The sequence below is a fragment of the Corvus brachyrhynchos genome, unplaced genomic scaffold (assembly GCF_000691975.1).
Source record: "Corvus brachyrhynchos isolate BGI_N302 unplaced genomic scaffold, ASM69197v1 scaffold60, whole genome shotgun sequence".
Classification (NCBI taxonomy): Eukaryota; Metazoa; Chordata; class Aves; order Passeriformes; family Corvidae; genus Corvus; species Corvus brachyrhynchos.
Genome location: NW_008236767.1, coordinates 421,294 through 447,967, shown reverse-complemented (window position 1 = coordinate 447,967; position 26,674 = coordinate 421,294). Strand labels below are relative to the sequence as shown.

The 26,674-nt window shown below is 37.4% G+C and overlaps 1 protein-coding gene across 1 annotated transcript; it reads right to left on the bottom strand.

Annotated features, from left to right (window-relative positions):
* Window positions 1-42: 42 nt before the first annotated feature.
* Window positions 43-24,879, bottom strand: LOC103625474 (desmoglein-1-like). Its single transcript, XM_008644900.2, has 16 exons — window positions 24,669-24,879; window positions 17,865-17,900; window positions 17,368-17,496; window positions 16,535-16,690; window positions 16,241-16,388; window positions 15,182-15,345; window positions 14,808-14,942; window positions 14,050-14,235; window positions 13,612-13,871; window positions 12,513-12,655; window positions 12,147-12,365; window positions 10,472-10,978; window positions 8,187-8,335; window positions 7,627-7,687; window positions 5,979-6,187; window positions 43-4,456 (listed from the first exon to the last, which is right to left on the bottom strand). The coding sequence occupies exons 1-16, from the start codon at window positions 24,714-24,716 to the stop codon at window positions 3,485-3,487; spliced, it is 3,522 nt and encodes a 1,173-aa protein (XP_008643122.1). The 5' UTR covers window positions 24,717-24,879; the 3' UTR covers window positions 43-3,484.
* Window positions 24,880-26,674: the final 1,795 nt, after the last annotated feature.

Sequence of the window (26,674 nt, the reverse complement as noted above, 5' to 3'; positions counted from 1 at the left end):
CCTGCTGATAAATGGAAAAAAAATATCCCGAGCCACTCTATGTAAAACATGATGTTCCAAATGATCATTTATTGTATTTTTTCAGTGCCATTCAGAAATTATTACAAACAAATCTCTAATATTTTTATTTATGAAAACACAAGCCCACAGTAATATTACTTATATTTTAAATGAAATTAAAATGATGCATTTGGTGACTCAATAGTGTGGAGGATTTGAATTATGCAGTTAAGTTAATTCAAGCAAAACAGCAGAGTTTTAAAAAAATTGTTGCTTAGATTGTGTGGTCTTTTCATATTGTGCATAGTAAGCGCTGCTCACAACAGTTTAAAAGTGTTATTTATTACCACAGACTTAGGACAGAGCAAAAAGTATTGAAACTTGCGGTTCAAATTGAGACAGTGTTCCTAAGATAGAAATCTAACGAGACCCTCAGCTTGTGGCTCTGTTTTCTTCCATGTCAGTATACTTGTCATTGTGCTAAGGTCTCAAAGAGCCCGTTTAAAACTGTAGGATCCTACTCCCAAATTAACTCGAGTTAAAAAAACAAAAGAAAGCGATACACTTGGTGTTGCATGCTGCTGACTCTTGAGTAAGAACATTTTTCTTGAATGGTTTAGAGCAGAATTGATATCACTACAGTCTTTCTTCCCTGAAAACCATTCCTACTTCATTATTAAACAATATGATTAAAGGTAAGACAGCAAACAGGCTTCTAAACTACTACTGGAAGAAAAGAAACAAAACTAATTTCTGCTGGTCAAAATTAAACTATATGTTATTTTTTTTACCAATAAGGCTGGAAAAAGAATTTGCACAGAAATTTTAATGAACCAAGTATTTGTTCACATCTTCAAATACATTTTTTTCTTCCACAATTTGTAGTAACCTAAAAAAATCCTCAATTCACAAAGAAAACAATTTTTAGGAAGTTTGTAAAAATTACACATCAATAGGAATTAATATTCAGAAGTGCACTGGAAATGCATTGAGGGATAATGCAGTTGCTGTTTGATGTGAGAAACCAATATTAAAAGATGCTAGAAATATTTAAAGAAATTGTATTACATAATAATTGATAATTAAAAAGTTGGTAAAAGATAGTACTATGAGTAGACAACCACCACATAACCAAAATGTCCTTTGAAACAACATTTTTTTCTCTATTTTTCTATTAGTTTTCTATTTCCCTAGTTTTTTTTCTATTCATTCTTCCCCTATTTCTAGACATGCAAGAGACCATAGTTCAGACACTCACACTTCACACAGCATTCCTGTTCAAGGAATTCAGCACATGCTCCTGAAGATTAGTTTCATTACTTTGAACACAATTCAGAAAAATATTTCTGATTTTCTTAAGATGATTATAGAAATATTTACACAAGACTTATTTTTTTTTTTTACATTAAAGTATTTTTTTGTGGGCTTTGGCTATATTGCATAGGCTATTTATATATCCAGATAGTCATATATATTTAAAATATTTGGTTTTTTTAATGTAAACAGATGGTTAGCAAAATAAAAGGGAGTTTGTCAGCATTTTAGTGAATTTCTGCACAAATTCTCCACATATGAAAGGATACAGCTTTATATATTAGTACCTATTTTCCTTCTTTAAAGAACGGTTCCAGGAACCATAATTACAGTTGGTACATAACTTATAGGAAAGACTAATCCCTTTGAAGTCAACGCAATTTTAGTGACACTTAAGATAATCAAGGCTACAGAAAGAAGCAAAACCAGCAATACATCAGATTTTATGGGGAGAGCATCTGGCATGCTCAGCTGCTGTAGAAAAGAACCTGAAGCTATGGAAAGGACCTTTTCTGGAGGTAGCCTTGGATTTGGTCATGACTCCTGGGGATTACTCATGTTAATGGCAGTGACATTGACTCAGGAGGCACTGCAGGCTGTTGTTGACAGCAGATCTAGCTGCATTTCCAAAGACATCTTTAAAAAAACCTTTTCTTGATATCAGACTCAGAAACCTGTCACCCATTTCTTCTGAGGTAAGTTAGTCTGGATACACAATTGAAAGTTTCTTTTCCATTTTATAGAGTGGAAGGTTCACAGACAACTCTTAAACTTTTCACTAACCTGTCTGTCAAAGCCAAAGAAGCAAAATTTGCGGGAAAACTACTGATTTGGTGGTCTAGCAAAAAAAAACTAGTCCCTCCCTATAACTCTATTTTATTTACACTGAAGCAATATTGGTTATGCTATGGTTACTATACATATGATACAGAAGTAAAATGAGATAGAAGTTATATTTCAGTATTTTGTTCCTTCAGATCATATTTTAAGACACGTTAAGGTATTATTAGAGTAACAGAGTCAAGTAGAGCTGTTTTTGTTGGAAAATAAAAGCCAGATTTAATTAAGTTTATAGACTCATAAAGACTTTTTCAATTAATACATTCAAATAAACTTTCAAAATATCAATGCAAAATACATTGACATATGAAATAAAAATTCTCTACATTTGCTTATTAGCAAATCTATATTGCTTCCAAGTGTTTTTTTCTTTTCAGGAAGACTTCAGCTACCAGTGTCAGTAATACAATACTTGCTATTGCCTCTTCATATCACAAAGCTTCTAAGATTTTCTTTTCTTATCAGTATTTGAAATGAGAATTGGCATGGTGTATTATAGCCCTCTTAATATAACCTGACACTGGCAATTTAAATGGGAGTCATAGTTTGGCACAAAAATCTGACTAAGAGTTCCTGGTTGTCATTGAAGTCCTTTTAGATTTAAGCAAAGCTGTAAGCAATGGAGAAAGGATGAAGCCAACATCTTCCTGGGTGACAGTGTCAACGTGGCAGCACCAGCTGTGACGAATCGCTGGTCATGCTCCTCACCATGACAGTAACAGCATGGCAGGCTGTGGCAGAGTGTTTGTTTACTGAGAACTTCAGAAAGCAATGGAAGTGTATTATGTTTATATAATTATTATTTATAACTATTGTTGGTGATGGGAGAAATGGTTGAAAGTGCTGTTTTGTAGCGCTTCTTGAATTACATGCAAAGTAAAATGATGCATTTGAAAGTGCTTATTTAGTCTTGAGTTGACTGATTATTAACTACATTCTTTTCCTCTCTTGTCAGTGAGGGGCTATTAACCAAAATCTGCTCATTGTGAGAGATCGCTCAGCTGCACAGTATTTTAACATGCTTTTGTACAACATTAATTCATGCTGGAACTGTGTGCACGCAAGGATCCCCTCTCACTGCTCTCCTCGGTCATCAGAAATCTCTCCAAAAATACTAGAGTCTGTTTATACACTTGCAGTGCTAGGTGGAGAGAAAGAAATAAATTTAAAGCTAACTTCTACTTGACCTCAAAATGGGGCACCCTTCGGAGATCCTCACATACGTAGGAATCCCTGAAATTTTAGCGCTATTTCTTAGTTATAAATAATAACAATATTCTTGATGGGTGGCAGCTAATGAGTGTCGGTGCAAATGGCGATTTCAGAGGCCTTACTGACTGGAGTACTGCACGGTGCTGTACTTTGTCACTCGCCTCCGGGAGGTGCCTGGAGACGCTGTGCCCATTCCCTGGCCAAGGTGACAGTCAGCACTGAGCATCTGACCCGTGCTGCTCAGGCTGCCCAGATTTGCTCCCCCTAGACCTGTTCCTCCCAGGCTGCTCATCCCAGACCCTGACACTACTCTCTCGGTGACCACCACATTGTGGGCATTCGATAACTCTGAGGGAATATTTATTAGGCTGCCCGGCATTCCGGAGGCAGGCCTGAACACCCTTTCTGTCACTACCACGTTTGACCCATCTACCAAATCAGGAATGCTGAGAGATGCCGGAAGTCGTGAGTTAGGTGCAATGACTCTTTCTGTGACGATAACGTTGGAGCCTTCTGTGAGATCGGGGATATCTAGCATGCCACGCAAATCAGAGGCAGACGCAGGCCCGACAACCCTCTCTGTCACAACGACGTTGGATGCGCGCAGAGGGTCAACGGAAAAAGAGGGGGAGCTGGAGGTGTAGGTCTCGGTCACTGTCATGTTGCCGTGGAGCAAGGGATCCGGCATAGGCCTTGGGGGCTGTATGGTTGCACCAGATGTGTAGGTGTTTTCGGTAACAACTGTTGTAGTGCCAACTGGGGCAGGCATAGGTGCACTTCCATTGACAACGATGGTGGTACCAGGTGGCGGGAGGTTTAGATCACTCTCAGGGCTGGGGAAGGCAACGTTGACGCCTGGCCAGGGTGGGTTGACATCAGGGAAAGGTTCAATCTCTTTGCCCAGACAGATCTCTGCTAGGGTCTTAAATTTTGGTCCTAATGTATCCAAATATGTTTCATCTGTATCTTCTCCAATAAAGCTGCAGCAACCCACGGAGCCAACAGGAGTACCAACTCCTTCATGATCATAAATTAATAGGCAGTCATTTGCTGGTCGACCTTCATCTTCATCTGCATACACAAATGCTTTCTGTAGTTTGCAAAAACAAAAAAAGAAAAGAAAAAAAAAAAGAACAGAAGAACAGAATTCATTTTGTCAGGTTTTTAACCATGAATACTCAAACCACAGTAAAGTTTCCCTAACCACAGTAAGGCCCAGCTGACTTGAAACATAGGACATCAACAGGACAGACTATACCATCAACATTTTTTAACCTTGAAATAACTTCATTAAAATATTACTGTGTTTTATTCTTGTTTCTGCCAGCATGTAGCATCTCAAATTTGGTCTGTCATCAGTGGTTCTGTCTGTGGGGCAAAAGGGACAGGCAAAGAGATGCCTTCTTTGGGGAGCAGTTTCTGAACAAAATGGTAGGAAGAGGAGTGGAGCAGGGTGGCGAGGGGAGCAGTGGAGAGACCAGGATTGAGGAGATGGGATGGAAGATGGTAACAGTGAGGGAGACTTGGTGAATGCAGAGGGTAGTCCATTTTGAGGAAGAAGGAAATCGCCAGCTGGAGATGATGTTGGGGATCCTGGAGTGGTCATTACAGAGAGATCAGGCAGGAAAGAGGAGAATTTAAAACAAGTGCAGCATGAGGTTGAAGGAAGCAGGAAAGGGTGGAAGGGGAGGCCTGGGAGGGAGAGTCAGAGAGTTTGGGGATTGAGATGGTCCAGGAGGATAACAGGAGTAATATGTGGAGGCCTATGGCCAGCAGACAATTAATACATAGGGCTCCAGGCGAAGGCAGGAAGATTGCAGTCTGGGAGAAATCCATGCTCAGGATGTCAGTGGAGGAGAGAACAGACTGCTCTGTTCTCTCCTCTACTAAACCTTATTTAGATTTTGAAATATAGCAATCCTTCTATCTTAATTGGTATTTTGGTGACAGGCAATTATAATATTTATGCCTCACAGTTCATGCATATGAATAAAAATATAGCCCATGAAACCATTAATCATGTAAATTCCATACTATTTTTTTAATCCCATATGTAAAGGCTAATTAAGGTGTTGCCAATTGAAAAAACTGCATATCGGTGTCACTGGCAGTTCACAAGTCTTTTAGGGAGCAGAAAGGGCAATAAAAATAAGGAAGAATGGATGTTTAAAGTTCTTTAAGGATTAAAATGACTTCATCAAACAAGCTGTACAGGAAGTAGGAGGGAACAATTTCACGAAGATATTATATATTTATACACTGAAACAGGTGGAAAATACATAAATTTGGTTGCTACTTATGAAGCTGAAATCATTTAATTGCTTCCTACTCATACCTGCAGTGTACAAATTTTACAAAATTTGTAATTTTAAAAAATTTTACAATAAGACTGTTGAGTAATCAATCTACTATGGCAGCAGCTCTAAGACAGTACTACTACTAGTGTTGTAACTTTTCCTGTCAGTGTGGTCAACTTTGCTCTCACAGCAGAATTATATAATGGAAGTTTCGATTTGAGTAGAATTAATTTGGATTTCCACCATGTAACCTGTGGAGGAGAATATAACAGAAAGTATGCTCACAGATGTAACTCAAAGAAAACAACTAATTACCTCAGAGAAATAGTTGTCTAAGAAGGCCATGTTCACTCCTCCTTCTCGATACTCTTTTATTGTTCCTCCAATTGACCCTTTTGCTTCCCCTGTTCCAGAAATTCCTCCAGCTGTTCCGTAGCCTGTACCAGTGCCGTAGCCAACCCCTGTAGTTTCTTCAACACCAGAAGCTACTACTCCTCCTCCTCCATATGTGTTATTATATATTTCTGAAAACAGAAAAAGTTATCCTTCCTGTGCTTTGTGAAAATGTACACACAATTTTTCAGTTGCTTTTATAAATGCTGTAAGGAAACTACTGAGTTTCTGATGGTATTTTAAATCAATTTCAGTCACAGGTACGTGCATAGGTACCAAACATTTAAACTGCAGTAATAATTACATACATATTAACAGATACCTAAGCCTTTGATTTTATTCCTGGCTAGGCAGCATGTGCACATGTGTTTTAGAAAATCAGTGATTTACTTCTATTATTGGCTGGAAAGATTATTCTGTCTAGTGTATATATATGCTGTCATGGGATTTGTGTTAGAAAATCAGATAATTATGGATATTTATGAAAATACATAAATGTATATTTATGATCACATAAGCATAGAAATTTTTTTCCCTTACACACTTAGAAAATAAAGAGTTTTGTAAATCCTAGAAAATAAAGAGTTTTGTAACTCCTTTCACATTTTCTAGTAGTGAGATTTTTAGGGGAGAACAACAATGGATCATAATAACCACCAGTTTAAAATCCAGAATGAAAATGGTCTTTACAATAAGTTATAAAGTAATACTTACAGGATTTTATCTTCTCCAGATTTTTTTAATACATGATAATAAGGAAATAGTTTTCTTAATTATCAGTACATATTATAATAAAAGAATTGCGTACAGTAACCTTGACTATGGTTACACTAGGAAACAGGCTAAATTATATATTTTTTTCCTTTTTATGAAATGAGAAATATGAGAACATTTTTGTATAATAGTCAGCAGAGAAGCTGTCTCGCAGAGTAACATTTCTTCCTGTCAGAAGCTAGTGAAAATGGATCTGTGCCAGCATGCTTCCTTCCTCTTCTGAAGTAAGGAATGGGGGAGAAAGTGGCACTGCACAGCTTGACTTATTCACTATGATCACTGACTTCCTAGAGGAACTTTATCTCAGAAGCATAAATTTACTGTGCTATGTTCCAGCTTGTCTAGGTTAACACACCTAGACAGTCAGTAATTAACTAGCTATTTGACGTGCTCCCTTATGGGAAGCAGAGCCTGGAATCTGGGAAGAACTGAACCTTTTACCCAAGTTATGAAAGAAATATTCTTATTCTGGCTCAAGATTGATTTCTGGTGTCTTGAAAAGACCCTCCATTCAGTAGCTGCACTGATAAAAAAAAAATGCCTGGGATTTGAAAGCCTTGGCAGATATTTCAAAGTAAGTGTAGTTTGCTGAAATGAATCTGCTCAAAAGCTCAAACCCCAGATTCTTAATTCATACTGGAGGTCCTACCAGCATTAGTTTGACTATGTGCAGATGTAAGATTGGAAGAGTTGGGTTATAGTTAGGAAACCAAAGGACTTCATGGATCAGAAGGCATGGGGTTCTGAAAGATAGATTTATGACAGCATAAAATAAAAGATTTAAGGATCTGCTTACCAGAAGGTTCACCAAAATCACCTCCTGCTGCTGTTGTTGGGGCAAGAATGTGCGAGACATCCTGGAAAACAACATTTTGACTCCTTGAATGATTACCTTGAAATTCCCATATGAAGAACAAGACTTTGTGAATTATGTTAAGGAATTAGCAGTCCAAACTGTTACTGACAGTTATTCATTATCACCATCTCCATTAACAAACAAAACGAAACAAAAAAAGAGACTACAAGGTTTTTCCTTGTCAACACGAACAATGATCAGTGAAGATGATTTGCGTTCCCTTCTCCTAAACTTGCGCTGAAGAAGCTTGTTAGTTATTGTTTCATTGTAAGTGAACATAAGGAATAGTAACACCAAGCTGTTGTGCCAAGCTAACTGAGCACAACTTTAAACACATAAACTCCATCAGCGAATGTAATTAAGAATCACCTGTCATATCTGCCTGGCAATTATTGACAATGCTAGACTTGTTTTAGATGACACAGTGCTACTATAGTCAAATGCAGCCTTCTCTCTAAATATGAATTTCTTCTGATTTTAGAAACATGGGATGTACTGACCCTGTCTTCAGGCTGTGCACCTTCTATTCCCCATGGATGAATTGCCCCTTCTGTGCATTCAGGTACAGGTTCAAATCCAGTTCCAACTCCACCTGCAGCGCCAGGTCCACAGCCACAACAGTCGCTCATTGACATCAAAATTGGTATCACTTAACAGGAAAGGAACAGGAAACAAGGATTTAGTACATCTTATTTAGTACAGAAATAGCTGCTTTCCCCAGAGGGCAGGTGCTGATGAACTTTTGAAAATATGGCTTTAAAATGTTTCTAACCAAGCAGCCTGTAAGTCTGGCTTTCAGAATCATTAGCTGCTTATGGGGATGCATGTATTTAGAAATTCAGAATAATTTGTACCTTTAGTTATAGCAGAGCAACACAGGGGAGGGTGGGGCTGTTACTCCAAATTTATGCTTGTGCACCTGGGAATAGACTTTGATCTATCTCAGCTGAACCAATATAAATTGCGTACATATGAAAATTAAACAAACAGGACAAGTCTTGCTATGTATAGCATTCAGTGCTATTCTTCCCTGATATATAAGCATACATTTGTCTCTTCAAGTATAGTAATTGAAAAGTAATACACGTTAGTAATAACAGAAATATGCGAATCAGTGGAGAATCCACCCACTACAGTGATCTTTGGCTAAGGCTCCAGTTGCAATTTTCACATCACGTATGCATAATGTTTGATTTGAAAAAGCAGTAGGGGCAAATCCCAAGCCCTAGTTTCACCAAATGTTTATGTAGAGTGAGTCAGGTTTCCCAGAGTGCGGTATTATACTTAGTAGTTTAAAGAACTCAGTGCTGGAAATTGCAGAATGCTGTAATGGCCAGCATCAAAAACACTGCTTATTTTAGAAAGGCAATGCAATATTAATTCATAGAATCATAGAATGGCTTGGGTTGGAAGGAATCTTAAACACCATTTCGTTCCAACCTCTCTGCCATGGACAGTGACACTTTCCGCTTACCAGGTTGCTCAAAGACCCATCCAGCCCAGCCTTGAACGCTTCCAGGCATAGGGCATCCACAACTTCTCTGGGCAATATGTGCCCCTGTCTCATCACCCTCACAGTAAAGAATTTCTTCCTAAACTTACTCTCTTTCAGTTTAAATCCATTGCTCCTTGTCCTGGCACTACCTGCCCTTGTAAAAAGTCCCTCTCCAGGTCTTTTTCAGTCCCCCTTTAGGTACTGGAAGGCTGCCCTAAGGTTTCCTTTGGAACCTTCTCTTCTCCAGGCCGAACAGTCCCAACTCTCTCAGCCTGTCTTCATAGGAGAGTTGCTCCAGCCCTCTGATTACTTGAACATCAAAGTGAAATGAAAATGGGAAGGGGCTATACCATGTACAAAGTGCTGCCTCATGCTGCATGACTAAGGACATATTTACTCCAGGCTACCAGGGGAGATTTCCAAAGGCAGAGACAGTCTGTCCTGTAAGATAAACCATCTGGGGTCTACAAACTGAACAGCCTTTTGAAGCCTCAAGATTTTGTGTTTGTTTGTTCCTACTAAACAAAGATCAAAACCCAAACAAAACACCCCTCCTCAAAAAATCAGTGGAAAACCCCTCAGTTTCCTCAAGTTTTGTAGTCAGTATTTCTTCAATGGGAAATTTTGGATGTTGATTACTTGATGCCCAGGCCATGAAAGAAGGTTGATCACCTATGATTGTGGTGGTCTGAGAAATAATTGCTTATATAAATTCTAACTTGAATCCATGAAGCTCATAATTCTTTATGAATGCTAGGACAAATGAATTAATGTTCTGTTTTGATCCTGTTATCATAAATGCGACTTGTTTTTTATTAGATGCAATGTTTGGAAGGAGTAGCCAAAAGTTTCAAAATCTGAGATGATTTACTGTTCCACTACTGAAATCTGGCTTTGAGTTCAAAGGAATCTTGTTCTTTAGATCCTTTCATACCCAATTTGGAGCTGATAGTTGCACATTTCTTCTAGTAGTGTAATGGAAGTACAAACTGCAAAATGTAAGTGACAGGATAGCTCTGTCTAAGAATTCGATAACAGGTCTTAGAAAGGAAATGGTTAATTTTGAATGAAAAATGTAGGTATGTATAACATAAAATATATAGAAATTCTTTTAATTTAAAAGACCATTTTTTTCTCTGTCAAATGGCCAATACAAGCCCATGGATTAACAGTCAACTGAAAAAGCAACCTCATTTTAGACAAATTAAAAATTCGTCTTTAGACGAATTAAAAATTCTATTTACACTATTTAGAAAAGTAATAAAATTGTTTTCTTAATTTTATACTTACAAACAAATATTAATCCACCGAGAAACATCAGGCCAATGGCAGCACCGCTAAGTGTGGTATTTGATTGGTAGTCTCTGCCATAATTTTCATTTCCAGCATAGCCGTCATCAGTGGAGGCAGTATATCCTTCCTCACCTCCATCGTATCCATCAGTATAACCCTGCCAGTCTGTGTGGTCCTCAAAATCTCCTCCAGGTCTAGTCTGACCACCATAATCACCACCACCTTGTTGTCCTCCCTCTTCCCGGCCTCCTCCACCAGTGCCACCACCACCACCACCAGCAGCACCACCAGCGCCACCACCAGCGCCACCACCAGCGCCACCACCACCGATGATAATTATTCTTGTGGCCCCACTGGTGCAGTAATTCCGGCTATCACACTGGCAAGCTTGCACAGGAATGATATGTGGTCTAGCGCAGCGTCGGCCTTGGTTATCTCTCACAACGACATAGATCCTATAAAGGTAAAAGTCTATGTTCTGGCCCACTAGTTCTGCAGAGGAATCTTGGAGGGGGAAAAAAAAAGAAGAGAAAAATATTTAGATGAATGTATTGACTTAAATGTTCTACAAATCTATACTACTTGTGTGTTATATTCATAGAACAGAATGAAACAAACTGTTCCCTTTCTAAGCACCTCAATTACTTATGCATCTAGAGTACTTATGCAAAGCTGAAACATATGATAGTCATCTATGCCTGGGTTTTTTTGTGGAAAACCTGAGCCAAATCAGTCTAGTTATCACTTTTACACTTGAGAAATACAAAAGGGGAAAGTGAAATTTTTTATTTCCACTGCTGCTTTTCCTGAATTTTATTTGCACGATGGTAAATATAAAAGTTGAAAGTTTTATGCATTTCTTTTTCCTCTCTCAAGGAGCTCATATATGTTTTTCAAAAAGTTTTTCAGTAGGTTTAGAATATTTAAAACTACATATTTGCAGCTGTTGAGGACAGGTAGGAGACTCAAGAATACTCGCAATTCTGATATTTGCCATTTCATGTAGTCTTCTATGTAAACAGTAAGTTATGCAAATTCTGTCAATTAGTAATGCATGAGATTTGATGAACTCATTAGTTTGTCATGTCCGATTGAAGGAAACTGGCATAGCTTCACTGGACACTGACTAAACCAATTTTCTTTAAAATACGAGTAGGTGTGATTGCTACAATAAATTACGAAAGTTGTAATCTTAATTTGCCATTTTCATATGCCTCTCATAAAAGTAAAGCTCTGCTAACTATACACTTCATATTCTAACACAAATGTGAGAGTTTTTTCGTATGCTTACGATTTTTTAGATAACATAGAAATAAAAAAGTATCAAATTACTCCTTTTGATTTACCTCATTATGTTTAGACCAGTAAAGGCTCTTGTCATAGTTATACTCAAAGTACAGATTTGCTGCTCTATTTTTATCAGTAATTTTTCAGTTTCCTTTAAATGATAACACATGTAATAATTCTGATTCTAGTTGTAATATGATTTGTAGATATATGTATGCATGCATATGTTCGAATTTGGAGTAACTTCTTAGATTCATATTTAACTGAGATTTGAATAGATTCTAGTAAGTGTTTTGTTTTTTAATAAAATAACATCCTAGTCAGATATCTTAGATAAGAGCTTGTTCCTGTGATTTATTCTGTTATAAAATGTAGGTTAATTTACCATTTATTCTCCTGATAATCCATGTAGTCTGAGGTTCACCATGTATGCTGAACGTAAAGGGAGTAGCATAGAGATCACCATCCCTATGCTTTGCTGAGATAATCACCGATGGGGAATGCATACATACTTTCCTCATTTCAGTATTAATAGTTGGGCAGTTGGCATTGATGCCATCTATTGAAAGCACAACTGTGCCAGTAGCAGTGTATCGAGGAACCCCTGTAAAAATAAGATATTTGTGGTCAGGAGGGAATACTGACACTATAAATAATGCAGTTAGGGTTGGAAAACTAGAAACAGGAAAAACACTGAGAGAAATCTGGAACAGAAAGAGTTTATTTTGCAAAACTTAATCTCTTTTCTTACCTCGGGTGATAGCCAGGACCTCTGCTTGGTACTGCCCATTGACTACATAGACTGAATCCCGGTTAATAACTTTGTTCAGTGTGATTTCACCAGTGTTTTGATTGATTCTGAACCAGGCAGCTGGATCACGTCCTATACTATATCTGTGTTTGGTGAAGTGAAAATACTCAGCATTATGCTATGAATATAGGTGTTACATATTTATATTGCAGATGAAACTTGGCACTTTGGAACACTTTTCTTTAGGCTATGCTAAGTCCTATTGCATTTCACCCAGTTCAAGCAAAATCCACACAGACTCCAAAAGATGTAGACTAGAAAAGTAATTAGGAATAAAGCAAATGCATAGAAGCCCATTTTAGTTTGAAAGTGGCATCATAGTCCAAAAGTAAAATTTTTTTTGATCCTATAAACCTTAACTAGAACCATTGTTGACATCAATGTTTCAATCCACAGCCCTTCCTGTAACACTATACATTTGTATTTGCTGACACATTTCTCTGTTTTATGAATTTTTTTTCAAATATTTTTAAATAGGCTGTATTTATTTCTACATACACTGTAAAGCAAATTATGGTCCCACTTATTATCATTGATTTCAAGAGAAATAAGTGTAAATATTTTTTTAACTGTAGAATGAACTGGTAGTGACATCTTCTATTCTGATTGGATAATATTGACCATTATTGGGATTTTTTGCCTGCTTTTTTCAAGATGCTAAAGAATTCCCTATTTGTAGCAAAAGTTTCAAGAAAACACAGGCTGAGTAAGAAACCCCCCCTGTTCTAATTTATTCGAGTTACAGCCTGTTAGAGAAATGATATTTTCTTTGTCTTGTACATAAGGCTAAGGAAAGTAGTCAGGAAAGAAAAGCAATTATAGCACAAAAAATGGGCTATTTACTATTCTATAATAATATAGAATATAATACTATATAATATATAATATGATACCATATAATGCTATTCTATTGCTATTTTTTCTATTGCTAATCAATAAACATTGTTTTTTAAAGCATCCTTTAAAATACCTATTCCTCATCCTATTGAAATCTCAAAAGAATTATTCCATCCAGGAAGTTAAGCAGAGCAGAGCTTACACAACATTTGATGCAATAGTTCTAGTGTCCTCATCCATGGCTGTGTACGTTCCTACAACATAATTTGCTCTTGCACCTTCTGCCAGGGAAAACACAACTGAAGATGGATGAAATTTTGGTGGTTCAATCAAATTTTTCACTTCTACTGTGAGGGGTGTTCCAAATATTTGGTACTCATGTGCAACAGAATGGTGGAAGGCAGCTACGTTCCTGACACCAATCATCAGTGAGTGAGTTCGGATATGTTCAAAATCCAGCTCCTAAAAGGTAAACCACAGAGATCTAGATAGTACATAAAAGCTCCTTTAATATTTTAAAAATATTTTTTATTTTAAGTGGTTGAGTGACAGTGTTTTTACTGCCTGTTTAATTCTGTTACAATTAATTAAAATTTTAAGATGACTGTTTCAAGAGCTGAATCACAGTATTTTTCCATACCTTAATTACTCTAAGGATTCCTTGATTTGTAGCTCGATCTGTAACAATTTCAAAACAGTTATCTTCATTACCGGATATAAAGAAAAACTCTGCTAACCAATTGTCTGTAAACTCTTCGTCAGCATCCAGAGCTTGTATTCGTAGCAGTTCTGAACTTAGTGAATTTTCTGAAATACTTGCTGAAAACTGAAATGACAGATAAATACCTATTAGCAAATATTAATATATATATAATGTGAGGAAAACACAGCTGTCTGAAGAGGTTCTTTTGAAAGCTGTTCTTTCAAAAGCACAGTCCATGCCAATACAATAAAAAAAAAGTCTTCTGGGCAAATTGTGATTATTGTTACAGATTTGAAAAACTGTATCAGCTCAAAGGCAGAGGCATCATAGAGTAAAAGGATTTGTGCTTTCCATAAGAAATGATCTTCCAAAAATTGGGTTAATGTACATAATCTGGCCGTATTGCAGGGGTCTGGGCACCTGAATGACAGGATTTCTCTGAATACAAAGAAGTCAGTCCTGACAGTGTCTGGATTGACATCTCTGAATACAAAAATAACCTATGTGTATGTTACCAGAATTGGTGCACAAGTCATGGATTGTATTTTGAGCTTGCTTCAAGGGAACAACCATGTTATTCCAGTGGACCATGTAATTGTGAAAGTTCTCTATGGGTTAGTAAGGGCCCTGTTATCAACGGGGCTTTTAAACAGGGTTTTAAATCAGTGTTGCTGCTTTTGTTATTGGAAACTTACAGAGCTTTGAGCAAGAGTTGGAAAGTTGTCGTTAACATCAATAACTTTCACGTTACAGCTACAAACGGATGACATTCCATCTGCAGCCCCATCCCGGTCTGATGCCTTCACAACAAGAGTGTAGCTACTATGTTGCTGTCACAAAAAGAGAAATGGGTATGTTAGAAGACCATCTGTGCATCTTATAAATAACTCATGCTTGCTACTATTTCCTAATGTAGGACTTTGACTTAGACATTTTATTGTAACACATTGAAACCATGCATTTCTCCATTAATATTTGTAAAAACCACAACCTTTCTCTTCTATTTTTTTTCTCACTCTCATGGCACATTTACATCACCATTATTTAGCTTTGGAAGGGGAAATGTTACCTCTCTGTCAAGATAATTTGCAAGATGGAGTTCTCCTGTGTATTTATTCATAATGAACATGGGTGGACCAGAAGGTTCCTGACTCTCTATCTTGAAGGCAATTTTAGAATTCAAGTGGTTAGGTTCATCTGCATCTGTTGCAATGATTTTCATCACCAGTGTGTCTAAAAAAAAAAAAAAATAATAATAGAAAAAACCCAATAGAAAATCTCTTGAGTTCCTGCAAACAACTCATCAAGACAGTGCTAAAATTTAGTGTGTGAAAATGATAGAAGACTATCCAATCCTTGACATTTACAAAGAAAACCAGAAGTTTAGTTTTGTAATACTGATTCTGACAATGTTAATGATTTTAAATGAACTAAAAATCAAGGTCAGAAGGAATGCAGATGTTCACTGAACTTCTTTAAATCACCATAGGGAATATGAAAATACAGCAAGTACTGAGCTTGTAGACATTACTATAAGAAATTTCCATAGCTTTAAATGAGAATTTCTAGAAAGAAGAAAATGAGTGTTAGGCACCATTGCCTCAGTGCTATTTGCATGTCTAATGTTGATTGCTGTACTTTTGGCAAAAAAGAGCCATTTTAATAGTTTAAGTATGGAATTATTTAGTAATAATCCTCTGCAACTACAAACACAGAGGCTGCAAGTACAAATATTTGAAAGAGAAAAATGGGGAAAAATGTGTTTTACATACCCTCAAAGGAAATAAGTGTAATGATATTTTTATTCTAATGAGAAGGAATGAAATAATTTATTTTACATTTTCACATCTGAAGGAATTTGCATGATGGTATGGTTAGAAACTGGAACATTCAACACTCGTGTGGGAGGAAAGGGAGAAGGAAGCATTGCTGTTTAATTTATAGCAATTAGCTCAGGCCCTGGCTCAAAGAGCACTTGCAGAAGCATGTGCTGCTCCCTCCTCTGCAGTGGCCCTGACCAATATATGTCATTGCCTAAGAAAAGCAGAAAGAGCACCCCAGGTTTATATTAACTGTATTCTGTGAGGTTCACTAGCAATATTGTAAAAGGCATAACATAGTTACTTACTGTCCATGCTGCTCTCTTCAACAGATCCTGTAAATACAGTTTGTGCAAATACAGGAGCATTATCATTTATATCCAGAACTCTGACTCGAAGTTCGAGAGGTGGTTCCAAATCTACACCCGTCACTGAGTGTTTAGCAAAGCAACGTATCTAAATAAAAAGATTTACTTGTTTTAAAACCAAAAGGTAAGTAAGCAAAGTAGCAATCTGAAACAAACGAATTTTCTGTCTTTTGCTCTCTTTGCCCCAGCCTGGATCCATAATTATAAAGGTAAAAAAAAAAAGACAGTACTTACAACAAAAACTGGTGTTATTTCTCTATCCACTATTGATGTTATATTAATTTCTCCTGTTCTTGGGTTAACAACAAATATTCCATATGGTGCACGATCAATTCCAACTCCAGAGATGCTGTATGTGATTGGATTGTCTTCTTCACAATCTGATCGGATCTGCAGTAACAGACAATAATAATTTATACCAGTTTACTGAGGACACCTGCAGGGTTTTTTCTCCTATTCTTAGTTCCTGTAAAAAATTCTATATAACTTCAGTTTCTCAACCATTTATTACAAGTTGACACGGAATCAATAGAAGGGTCTTTTACAAAACGTTAACCTAGAGATCCATCTCCCCTTAAGGGCTGGGTAGGCTTTCTATTTCTCCTAAATCTGTCAGGGAGGTGGAGAGAGAAATCTCCAAGGGCGTCACACTGTGGTTGGACCTCCGTAAGGGCATGGTCACGGTGAGCAAACAGAAGGATATTTTCTTTTTTCTGTTTCCCACAAGTCATGTACTATCTTTGAACTTCTGCTCAGGGGTTTTTCAGGAGGAGAGAGAGAGAAGAAAAATGTCATGATCTAGAACAAAGACACTGGTTAGAGCTGCCTGGGGAGTAGACTCATGGCAATGTTCTAGGAAGCCTCTGGTCACTACTCAGCAGCCACACAGCTTCACTTTATGAGACTGTCTCAGCAGAGCTGGTAATATTGCATCATCTTTCTTTTATTCTACATTCCTTGCTTTGACTACTCTAAGCATATATATTTTTACATCCCTCTGCTTTTATCAGCCTGTCTTCGGAAGGACTTCCTTGTCAGTGAATACTTGTGGATTTTTTTCTACTTACTCTGGCAATTGGATTCCTCTTGGAATTATCTTCTCCTTCTCTACAAGCTGCAGCAAATTTGATCCACTCACGTTTTTGTCTTCTAAAGGTTTTCCATCTTGCCGTTCCGTTTTCATCCCATTCTTTTACCTTTGACAGAGAGTTCCAGTATCATATGACCTCAATCCATTTTAAATAAGTACAGACAATTATAATTTGCAACAGTAAGGAGAAAAGAGATTTTTGTAGACCATGTGCTTTTTTACGTCTGCGAGTCCCAAACTCTATGACTGTACATGTTTATTTTAAAATTACTCATTTGTATGAGATACTCATTTAGATTTAGGTGAGTTTCTCTTGAGAGGGTGAGCAGGTTATTACCTGCAGCTGTTTAATATTTAAATATGTTTTCAATCTTCAGGTTCAGAAGCATCTTAGTTCAGTATTTTCCAAATGATTTTTTTCATTGTTACATTTAAATTAATCAGAAAAACAGTTTCTCAAGCAATATGTATTACCTCTACATGAAATCCTGTGCTGAAATCCAAGAGTACCTGCAAGAACAATAATAAGATTGTCATGTAAAAATGCAAGGCAAAATGCAGCAAGCAAAACCCAACTGTAAGACATTGCTATACTGCAGGCCTGGAGCAGTACTTTTCTTCAAGCCTATTGCAATAGCTTATCTAGACATTAGCTACAAGATTTCCACAAATGACTTGGTGAAATTCAATTATTTCTATATCCAGCACTTGAATTCCTTGACAGTTAAGACCTTCAAAATCCATTCTGTCTTTCAAGACAGAACTTTGAGTTTGAATGGGTACACCAGAGAAGTTTTCAAGCTATACCTTCATCAAAATAAAGCTTTCACACAGATTTTTAACACCTTAGCTGAAGAGGGAAGTGGTTGCAAGAGTTGTTACCAAACTGTCTAGGAAACTAGAGAAGTATTTATCCTAAATAATTTATTCTTTTTTTGTTATTTTTTTTCTTATTTACTAAGTCCACAATAAACCTGGAGTACTTAATTGTGTAATTTAACCAAAAAGAATGAAAATGTATTCTTGGAACTTCCCAGTGAGATTGAAGAGATTTAATGTAAGATGGAAACCCACCTGCAGTTTTCAGGCAGATTTCCCTGGAGTACAGTAGATTTTGATTTGAGACCTAACTATGCAACTAGTCTTGAGTAAATAAAGGTGGCAGGATCAGATGCAGTATGTAATTACTTTAAAATTAAAATTTAAATGAGAGAAGCCTCAATTTCTTGATTAGCACAATTTAAAAGAAGGCACAGTTTAATTAACTTTATTCCTAAATAGGGTGTGAAAATGAAGTTTGCTTGGTGAATGTACTTCTTCAGAGCATCTCTTTCGGGTTTAAGATCTTCTTCTGCTTTCTTCAGACAATAAAGGGTGAAGAATGTGGGATTTGCAGGACTGGCTGCTTGTTTCATTCATCATTGGAAGAAACAAAATATCCAGGTGCCTCAAAAAGTATTGCAGTGTTTCTCTTTTCTAAACAAATTTTAACGGCTGCAGATATGAGTATTTCACTTCCTTATAATTTCCAATAGATTTTTATTTTGGTTTGGTTTGGCTGCTTTTTATCTGATATGTTTTATCTGTGGGGTTTTATGTCAGTTACACTTGGATAAAATCGGTGACAATCTTTTATCCTATCATTACATCATGGGGACTTTCCTCACTTCAAATTTATTGAGTTTTACTGGCAAGGCTGGAACATGGACACAGAATGTTTTCCACTTACTTCATGTTAAGACAACTTCTTACATGCAACAGAAGAATGAACAGCAGTTTCACCTCCTTCCTCTCTCTCTCTTTTCCCCATTTACCTTTATGCTGCAAGAGTTTACCATCTGTCATTTACAAAACAATGTTTCCAATGATTTGGTTTTGCCCAAAACATTCCCTGAAACCGTGGCCTACAACAGATGCCCTAATCTGCTTCTGAATGAAGGAGTTTAGACTGTGGATTTGCCCATTTGATGTGCATATAGCTTGAAATTTATTGGACTCCACAGAGTAAGGATTTTTTCCTTGTTTGTTTGAGCAAGCTATTGACATAAATGGTTAAGAAAAGTACTCTGCAGGAAAATCACTACAATATGTTCATGTTGTGCTAAAAGCATCAATGCATCCTCTAATTGACATTGAGTTTATGACTATTTAAATCTTCAGCTTCAGAATAGGATTCAAATTCATGTGCAGCCATTCCTCATCTCAGAAGGGACAATATCAGACTCCATGTGAACAGCAGGGTTTGTTTGCCCCAGTGGGAGCTCAGTCCTCTTCTTTTATAATCCCCCTTGGAGCCTGGGGAACATGGAAGAGTCAAAGGGGCAGACTACACTAGAGAACCTGAGTGATGAGGTCCACCAGAAATAACACTAATCGAACATCTCTTATCAGTCTATCCCACAGGCAGGGCCTCCTTTGGTGAGCACAATGAAATCCTCTCCACCCTTAGGCTGAAATCCCTTCTGGCATGCACACAATTGTCTTGACCTGGCAAAGTATGGGTATACACCTGCCAGTGCAATGTTAGTGAATCTTGTCTGCTGTCTGTGTCCTATGGCCTACCCTGTTACTTAACAGTGAGACTAATACCTCACACCCAACCACATCACTCTCATACTCTGAAAAACTATTCTGAGTTTTTCTGAAATAAGAATTATGCCTGTAAAGAATTCTATTACTTAAGGACATGAATATTCATAAACCTCTTGATTCCAGCCTATAGGGAGTTCTGTTTTCAAGCAGTGAAAAATACATATTTTACACTGCAGTCTCATCCTTTGTTTTTGAGCACCTGTAATGGGAATGTCAGGAATTTCTCCATTGGTGATGCTGTGGATTGTAAATTTAGTCCCTGTATTTCCACAGTTGTCCTGTGATAGCTAAGGAAAACCCCATTCTGCTATTTGTTGGTAATGGAAGATCCTGAATTCAGAGTCCTTAGTACAGTTTGTGTTATTATTTGAAATGGCTGATCTGATGAGCTTGATGTCTGTGTTTGATATGTCTCTCTGTTATGGCTGTTGTATAGGAAGGAGGGCAGGCAGACATCAGACAAAGATGTCTAGTTTACCTGAACAATTTTGAAATTGCATTTATCCAACTTGATCCAGGGATAGATGTTCCTCTGCCTCCCCAGCTAATGCCTTCCAGTTCTTCACTGTCACCAGCAGTTAGAAGGCTTCCCCTAACCCAGTTGTCTATTTCTAATATTTTTTCTGGGATGCAAATATTTTTTTTCTAGTGCTATTTCCAGAAGATAAGTTCTGTCTCCTAGCAGCTAACTCCAGCAAATTTCTAGGTAGTTAAAAAAATTCCCTTCTAAACCAGTATCCAAGTACAGTACTTTCCATAGACACAGGGATAAACAATAATTAAAGCAATAGGAGCCACTGGAATGTGTGGGGTGCATCCTGAGGACCTTGGGGTAGGCAAGCTGGTCAGAATGATACCAAGATTTGCTGTCCTGTTAGTCTCTGAGAGACTGTGAAAAAAGGAAGCTGCAGAGAATCTAGAGGCTGGTTGCACAAGCTGTTTCTCTTTTGGGTTGGGAGATGTGCAGGCAGGAAACAAGTCTGTGGTTTCTGTCATTTGTACAGTGTCTGTCTGAAAGCTTGTCTTTTATTGTAGTGATACCTGGACCTTGTGTCCAAAGTGGCAACTTAGAGCCACACTGGAGTTATTCTGGATTTATTCTGATGTACCTGGAGACAGAATTAGGGCCATAGGATGTGTATGGTTCTTCGCACCTTCAAAGCAATTTACAAACAAGAATTAACTAATCATTAATTGAGTACCAAGCAATATCATATGTAATTATGGAATCCTCCCTCCTCCACCTACTCAAATCTAAATGACTGAACACGCCTTTAACATCTTCCCAGCATTATTCATATGGGATCTGCTTCTCTCTCTTTGAAGTCAACAGTGGCATTGTTGTTGGCCTGGATGGGAGGAGTGCTGAGAACTCACACGTATTGTGTTAGTCATCAGGCTGCAGTGGTAGCTCTGGTACTGTCAGCATTTTGGGACTTTTACATCTTTCTTACTCATCCACAGCCCTGACTAGAAAAGGGTTGCAATAATGAACCCTTCCCTTTATTCATTCTACATCTCTTTAAAAAGTGATACATCAATGCATATGAAATAATGAGAAGCAGAGTTCAAATGTAAGACAAACACTCATATTTTAAAAATATGCAATTTGATCACTTTTTAATTGAAACATGGTTTTCTTTTTCTGTACTTTGCCTTTTCATATGTCACTAATGAATGTAGTTTATCCAATTTGATCACTTTTTAATTGAACACGATTTTCTTTTTCTATACTTTGCCTTTTCATATGTCACTAATGAATGTACTTCATCCAATTTAAAGGGGAAGATTTTCTAGATGATTTTTCTGGCCTTTTGTTTTCTGATTCAGAGGAGGTAAGGTGTTTCCTGTGTTAGCAATACTTTGAATTTCACCCAGGATGGAGAACCCATTACTATTTCAACAGTTGTGAGAGGAATTATTCAGGAATTATGACAATACTCGTGTCAGGCTGAAGAATATACTTTGAAGTTTGATTTATTTTAAAATAAGTTTATTCAAAGAACTGAACACTTTGGGAAAGATTCCACTGAGATTGTTTCTGTTGTCCTATTGTTATCTTTTATTGTATGTAGATACAATACATTTCCATAGAGTAACTGAGCTTAACCATTAGAAAAATGAACAGAAAAGTAATTTCAATATAGGGTGTATGCCATTATCATTAAAATTTGAGTTTTTCAAATTAGTCATGCTAAGTGCCCTTAATAAACCTCCCCAATAAAATCTGAATTCTGATATGACTTTGAGTGTTCTGGCTGCAAATGCATGTTTGCTTAACGGCCATTTTACTCAGGAATGTAAAACTACAGGCTTAAGTACCTAGTCTTAGGTGATAATTCCTGCATCTGGAATTGCTTTAGTTTCTATTTCTACAATAAAATTTTTGGCAGAAGAACCTATAGGTTCCTGATTCAATTCTGGCAGATGTTTCATATGAATATACATGGAGAGGATTTAGCTCCTGACTATTTTTATGTGCAACCAAGTTATTAGTATGATGCGTAACCATAGCCTAACAACCAGGGGGGGAAAAAAATAAGCATAGATAACACATGGGAAAATGTATCCAGACAAAAGTGCATAAGAGATGTGGTGAATTTAAAATTATTGGCTGTCACATGATAGCTGGCAGGAGAAGAGTCATACCCGATCAAACAGGTTATTTCCATAAAACATGTCTGTGCTGGTATCACAAACAGAACTCCCTTACTCATGAGAATAATGCCTTTGAAGTCACATGAACAAGGGTTGCAGAATCAGTCCCACCAATGGTGAAATCCATAGAGAAAATTATTTGTTTCAGGGCTGGTAAGTTTCCTTTTTTTTTTTTTTGACAATGCAGTAGTGTGCTAAAATATGTATAACTTCATGGTAATTTTATTTGATGCAACTTATTAACAATATACTAACAAGATGCACCATTCAGACAGGTGATTTTCATGAAAGATTAGTCAAGCTGAAAGTCAAAATCCTTTCTCAGAATACACTAACACTGGATACATAAATTTATAATTTATATCTCTACATTATCATTATAATTTAATGATCTCTACAGTTTGTCTGCCACCTTTCTATAAAGTGCTGAAAGATGCTATTAAGCTGCACAGGCCATCATGAGCATTGCTGGGCAGAGCAACGCATAACAAGAACAAGGCTTTCCTCTGGGTTGTAGAAGTTCAAATATTTGATAGTCATCAAAACACAATGGCATTTTTCAGAATCCCTCCTTTTTTCTCACCCAACACCTACCGTCCATCACTCACAATTGTAACAATAATACACTGAAAAAGAAAATGGCTCCAGAGTTGCTGAGAGGAGTAAAGCAGTAAAATCTCTTTTGAATGGACAGATCTTAGATGCAACACAGTCAAACTTTTTGAACCTCGACACACTGGGAGTGTGCATCACCAGGTAACTGAGTAAAATGAGTAGCTACTAGTGCTACATGAAAATCCGGAAGTGTGAGTGTGGTGTGCAACAGGCCAGTCTCAGACACCTCTGTGCTGCCTTGAACAAGCAGAAACTTATCCGAACCATAGCTTGCTTTTGCCAAGTTTTGCCCTTGTTTGCTTGGCAGCTACTCTGTGTTAGTTCTACTTTACTGATTGCAGACCTGTCACCTAAAATTAATGGATTGCATTTTCCAAATGGTTTTAGGATTTCTTATTCTATAACACAAACTTTTTCTCAGACTACAGCATTTCTAGAAAAGTCAGTAATGAGAAGTTAACAAACATTTACCCTTACTAATACACTGTGTAAAATGTAAAATTGCATGAAAACCACAGGGCATAACTATAGTAGAAATCTCACTCTTCTCAATCTTCAGGGCCTTAAACCTCTACCTAATTTCAAAAGGTCAGCACAGATGAGTAAAATTAATCCACACAAAAATCAGATTGCAGGAACAGTAGGGCACCCATAGCCCTTTTAAGTCCCTTCTGGGTAATTTCCATGCCTTGATGAGCACATCGAACAACTATGCCACTTGACCATAGCCACAACTTTCCTTTTACAGTGAGAAAAACAAACCCAAAGAGTAACACTTTCATCATGCAGTCACTTGCTCAGCACATGGCGGCTCAGACACTAATGCACTACAACACAGGAACCCTTTGCAATGTGAAATAATAGGCCAAGTCTTGATTTTTTCTCAGCTGAGATCTTCACTAAATTTTGTCATTTTTTTCTCTCAAATATAGCTGTAGGATTTGGTCAGCTCTGAAACAATCTTGCTAACGAGTTTAGAAAAAAGAGATTTGAATATTTTAGAAAAAGATATTTCCTCAACTGATAAAAAAGTAAAGACACAGAACCAAATTGTATCCAAACATTAAATTTTTTGTAATGACGAGCATTTTATTAATAATTGTGACCCCTAAATAGTAGCCACAGAAAACATTTGCCTGAAAAGTCATACCGTAAACATAGAAAGTCACATCTTGAACATCAACAGATTGCCAATAGTCTAAAAAGAAACATTTGTCAGTATTTAATGAAAAGCTAATTTAATTCTATAGAATGTTCAGAGGGGCTGTTTAGAATGAGCAGAGCTTTGATTTTTATGGTAAATTTCACAAGATATTTTTGGGGAATAGTTTACACTGTAAAATGTAATCGTCTGCTGAGACCAAACTACTGTAGTCACAGAATTTACAAATAATATTTTAAATTCTGACTTACCAACAAAAGGAACAGAAAAGCAGCTGTTCGGTGAGGGAGCCAATCCATGGCATCTGACTTCTCAGAAACAAGTCCAACTGAGTTGTGGTTACAAGCCTGTTCCTGTACCCCTCCCCCCCCCAGCTCTTTTGACTATTTAGAAAGACGCTCCGTATATGTCCTTATACTCGGCCCTTCAAGGTGTCTCTGCCTCCCTCTGAGGGAAGAACTGAAGATGCTGTATAACAGAGTGTCTTTCCCCACCCCAAAATCCTGGGCTGGTCTCACCTGAAACGCTTGACAACATCATTATTGCTTGCAGGTAAAAGCTAGGAGACACACCTAAATTCTTATTGCACTGAAACCCTTTGTTGGATACGAGAAGGTACATTTTAAAAACAGAAGGCAAGCTTTGCTGAGAAGATACCGAGTGATTTATAAATTACTCACAACATAAGGAATCATTAAAATGGTAACTTATCATTGCTTTGAGTGCAACTTCCAGTTTGATCTTTGCACCTTATATAATAGAAGAACTTAATGAATATTACCATAAAGAATATGGACTTTAAGAAATTATTCGTTTAAATTAGAAGTCCATTTGTTTACTTCCAGGCACAAAGAAGTCAGTTCCATGCACCTTGTTCACAGAAGGGAAGCAGTCAAAGCAGAATGGGGTTGTTGCTAAAGAGGTATCATATTAATTTTGGGGAAAAAATAGTGCTTTATTCATGAGGCCGCAAGAATATCTGAAGCAGAGGAAGAAGATTTTCTGCCTTTACCATCTGCAAAGCCTCCTCATGCCATACTTCTCCCTTCCAATGGGCTGTGCTCTTGCTGACACAGTGGAGAGGGAGAATGCCAGATAAACTGGAGAGCTGCTCAAAACAACAGGTAGTGGAGCTCCGGGAGAGAGGATGTTCTGCACAGCTCTCTCGTGGCCTCATTTTGGATGGCAGGAGCACAGTTTTGTGGGGGACAAAGAAATCAAAGGGGATTCCCCACTTTGCTCTCTATTGTGCAGCAGAGGTGTTATAAGCGCCTCCTTTTGTCTTTGGGACACCTGAACCACTCCTTAATGGACCAGAAAAAGTCAGAGTGACCTTCTGCTCTTCCACTGAAGCTGGGAGGGGGGTGCACACTTTGTCCCTGAAAGTGCAACACCACTGGTGTGCTTCTGAGCCTGCTGAGCCCTCCATGGTGCTTGGCATCTCCCAGGGCTTGGCTTGAGCTGGGAAAAGAGGGCTCAGCACCTCTGTGGCTGCTCAGCCCCTGCCAGGGTGAGGTCCCATGCTCCTGCTGGGTAAGCAGCTTTGCAGCACGCTGCGTCCCTGTGTCACTTAGCCTGGGTACTTTGCTGTCTTGCAGCTGGCTGGGGCTGCCAAAGCCAGTCGTGCATGTCCCCATGGTCACTCAGATCTTGGTGCTGAGCTCAACATGCCCAGCAGTGAGTCAGTGAGGCAGACTGGGACAGGCTGTGTTAAATGGATCATATCTGGATTTTCTCTTTTCTGGGAAATTCTCAACAATCTGAAATTTGATTTTGGATTAAGTAAAAAGTTAATTGTTTTGCATATAAAATATGCATATTCCTTTATGAACCCAATTATCTTATTTCAGAACTTTTGCTTAATCATATAAATCATCATTAAAAAAAAAAGTCAATTTAAAAACACTTTTTGTTTTCGATTTTTCAATTGTTCTTTTTGGATGGAATTTTATTTTTTTGTTTGCAGAATTGAAACATTATTTTTGTATTTTTTATTCTTTCACATCAGACTGATAGCCAAGAAACACTGACAGTATGTATCATTCAAAACTGCTCCTGGCAATGCTGAAATTCTGTTTTGACCACTGAATAGAAGAAGTTATTTCTTGCAAATGTAAAATAGGCATGTTCTTTTACAGACCAAAATATCCCTTGCTGTGTCAATTTTTTTTTATTATAACAGAAGACAATTTGAAAAAGTTGATGAAATGCCTCAAACAACTATAATAACCTCAGCAGAAGTGAAACAGAAGTACCA

Bases quoted from the DNA above. Each gene is read 5' to 3' on its own strand.
- LOC103625474 (XM_008644900.2), bottom strand. From the start codon at position 24,716: ATGGATTGGCTCCCTCACCGAACAGCTGCTTTTCTGTTCCTTTTGTTG. The intron at 14,236-14,807 runs GTAAGTTTCCAA...CTGTCATTTCAG, and splicing joins CAACTCTTGCTCAAAGCTCT to TTTTCAGCAAGTATTTCAGA. The intron at 6,188-7,626 runs GTAAGCAGATCC...TTCTGTTTTCAG, and splicing joins TGATTTTGGTGAACCTTCTG to AAATATATAATAACACATAT.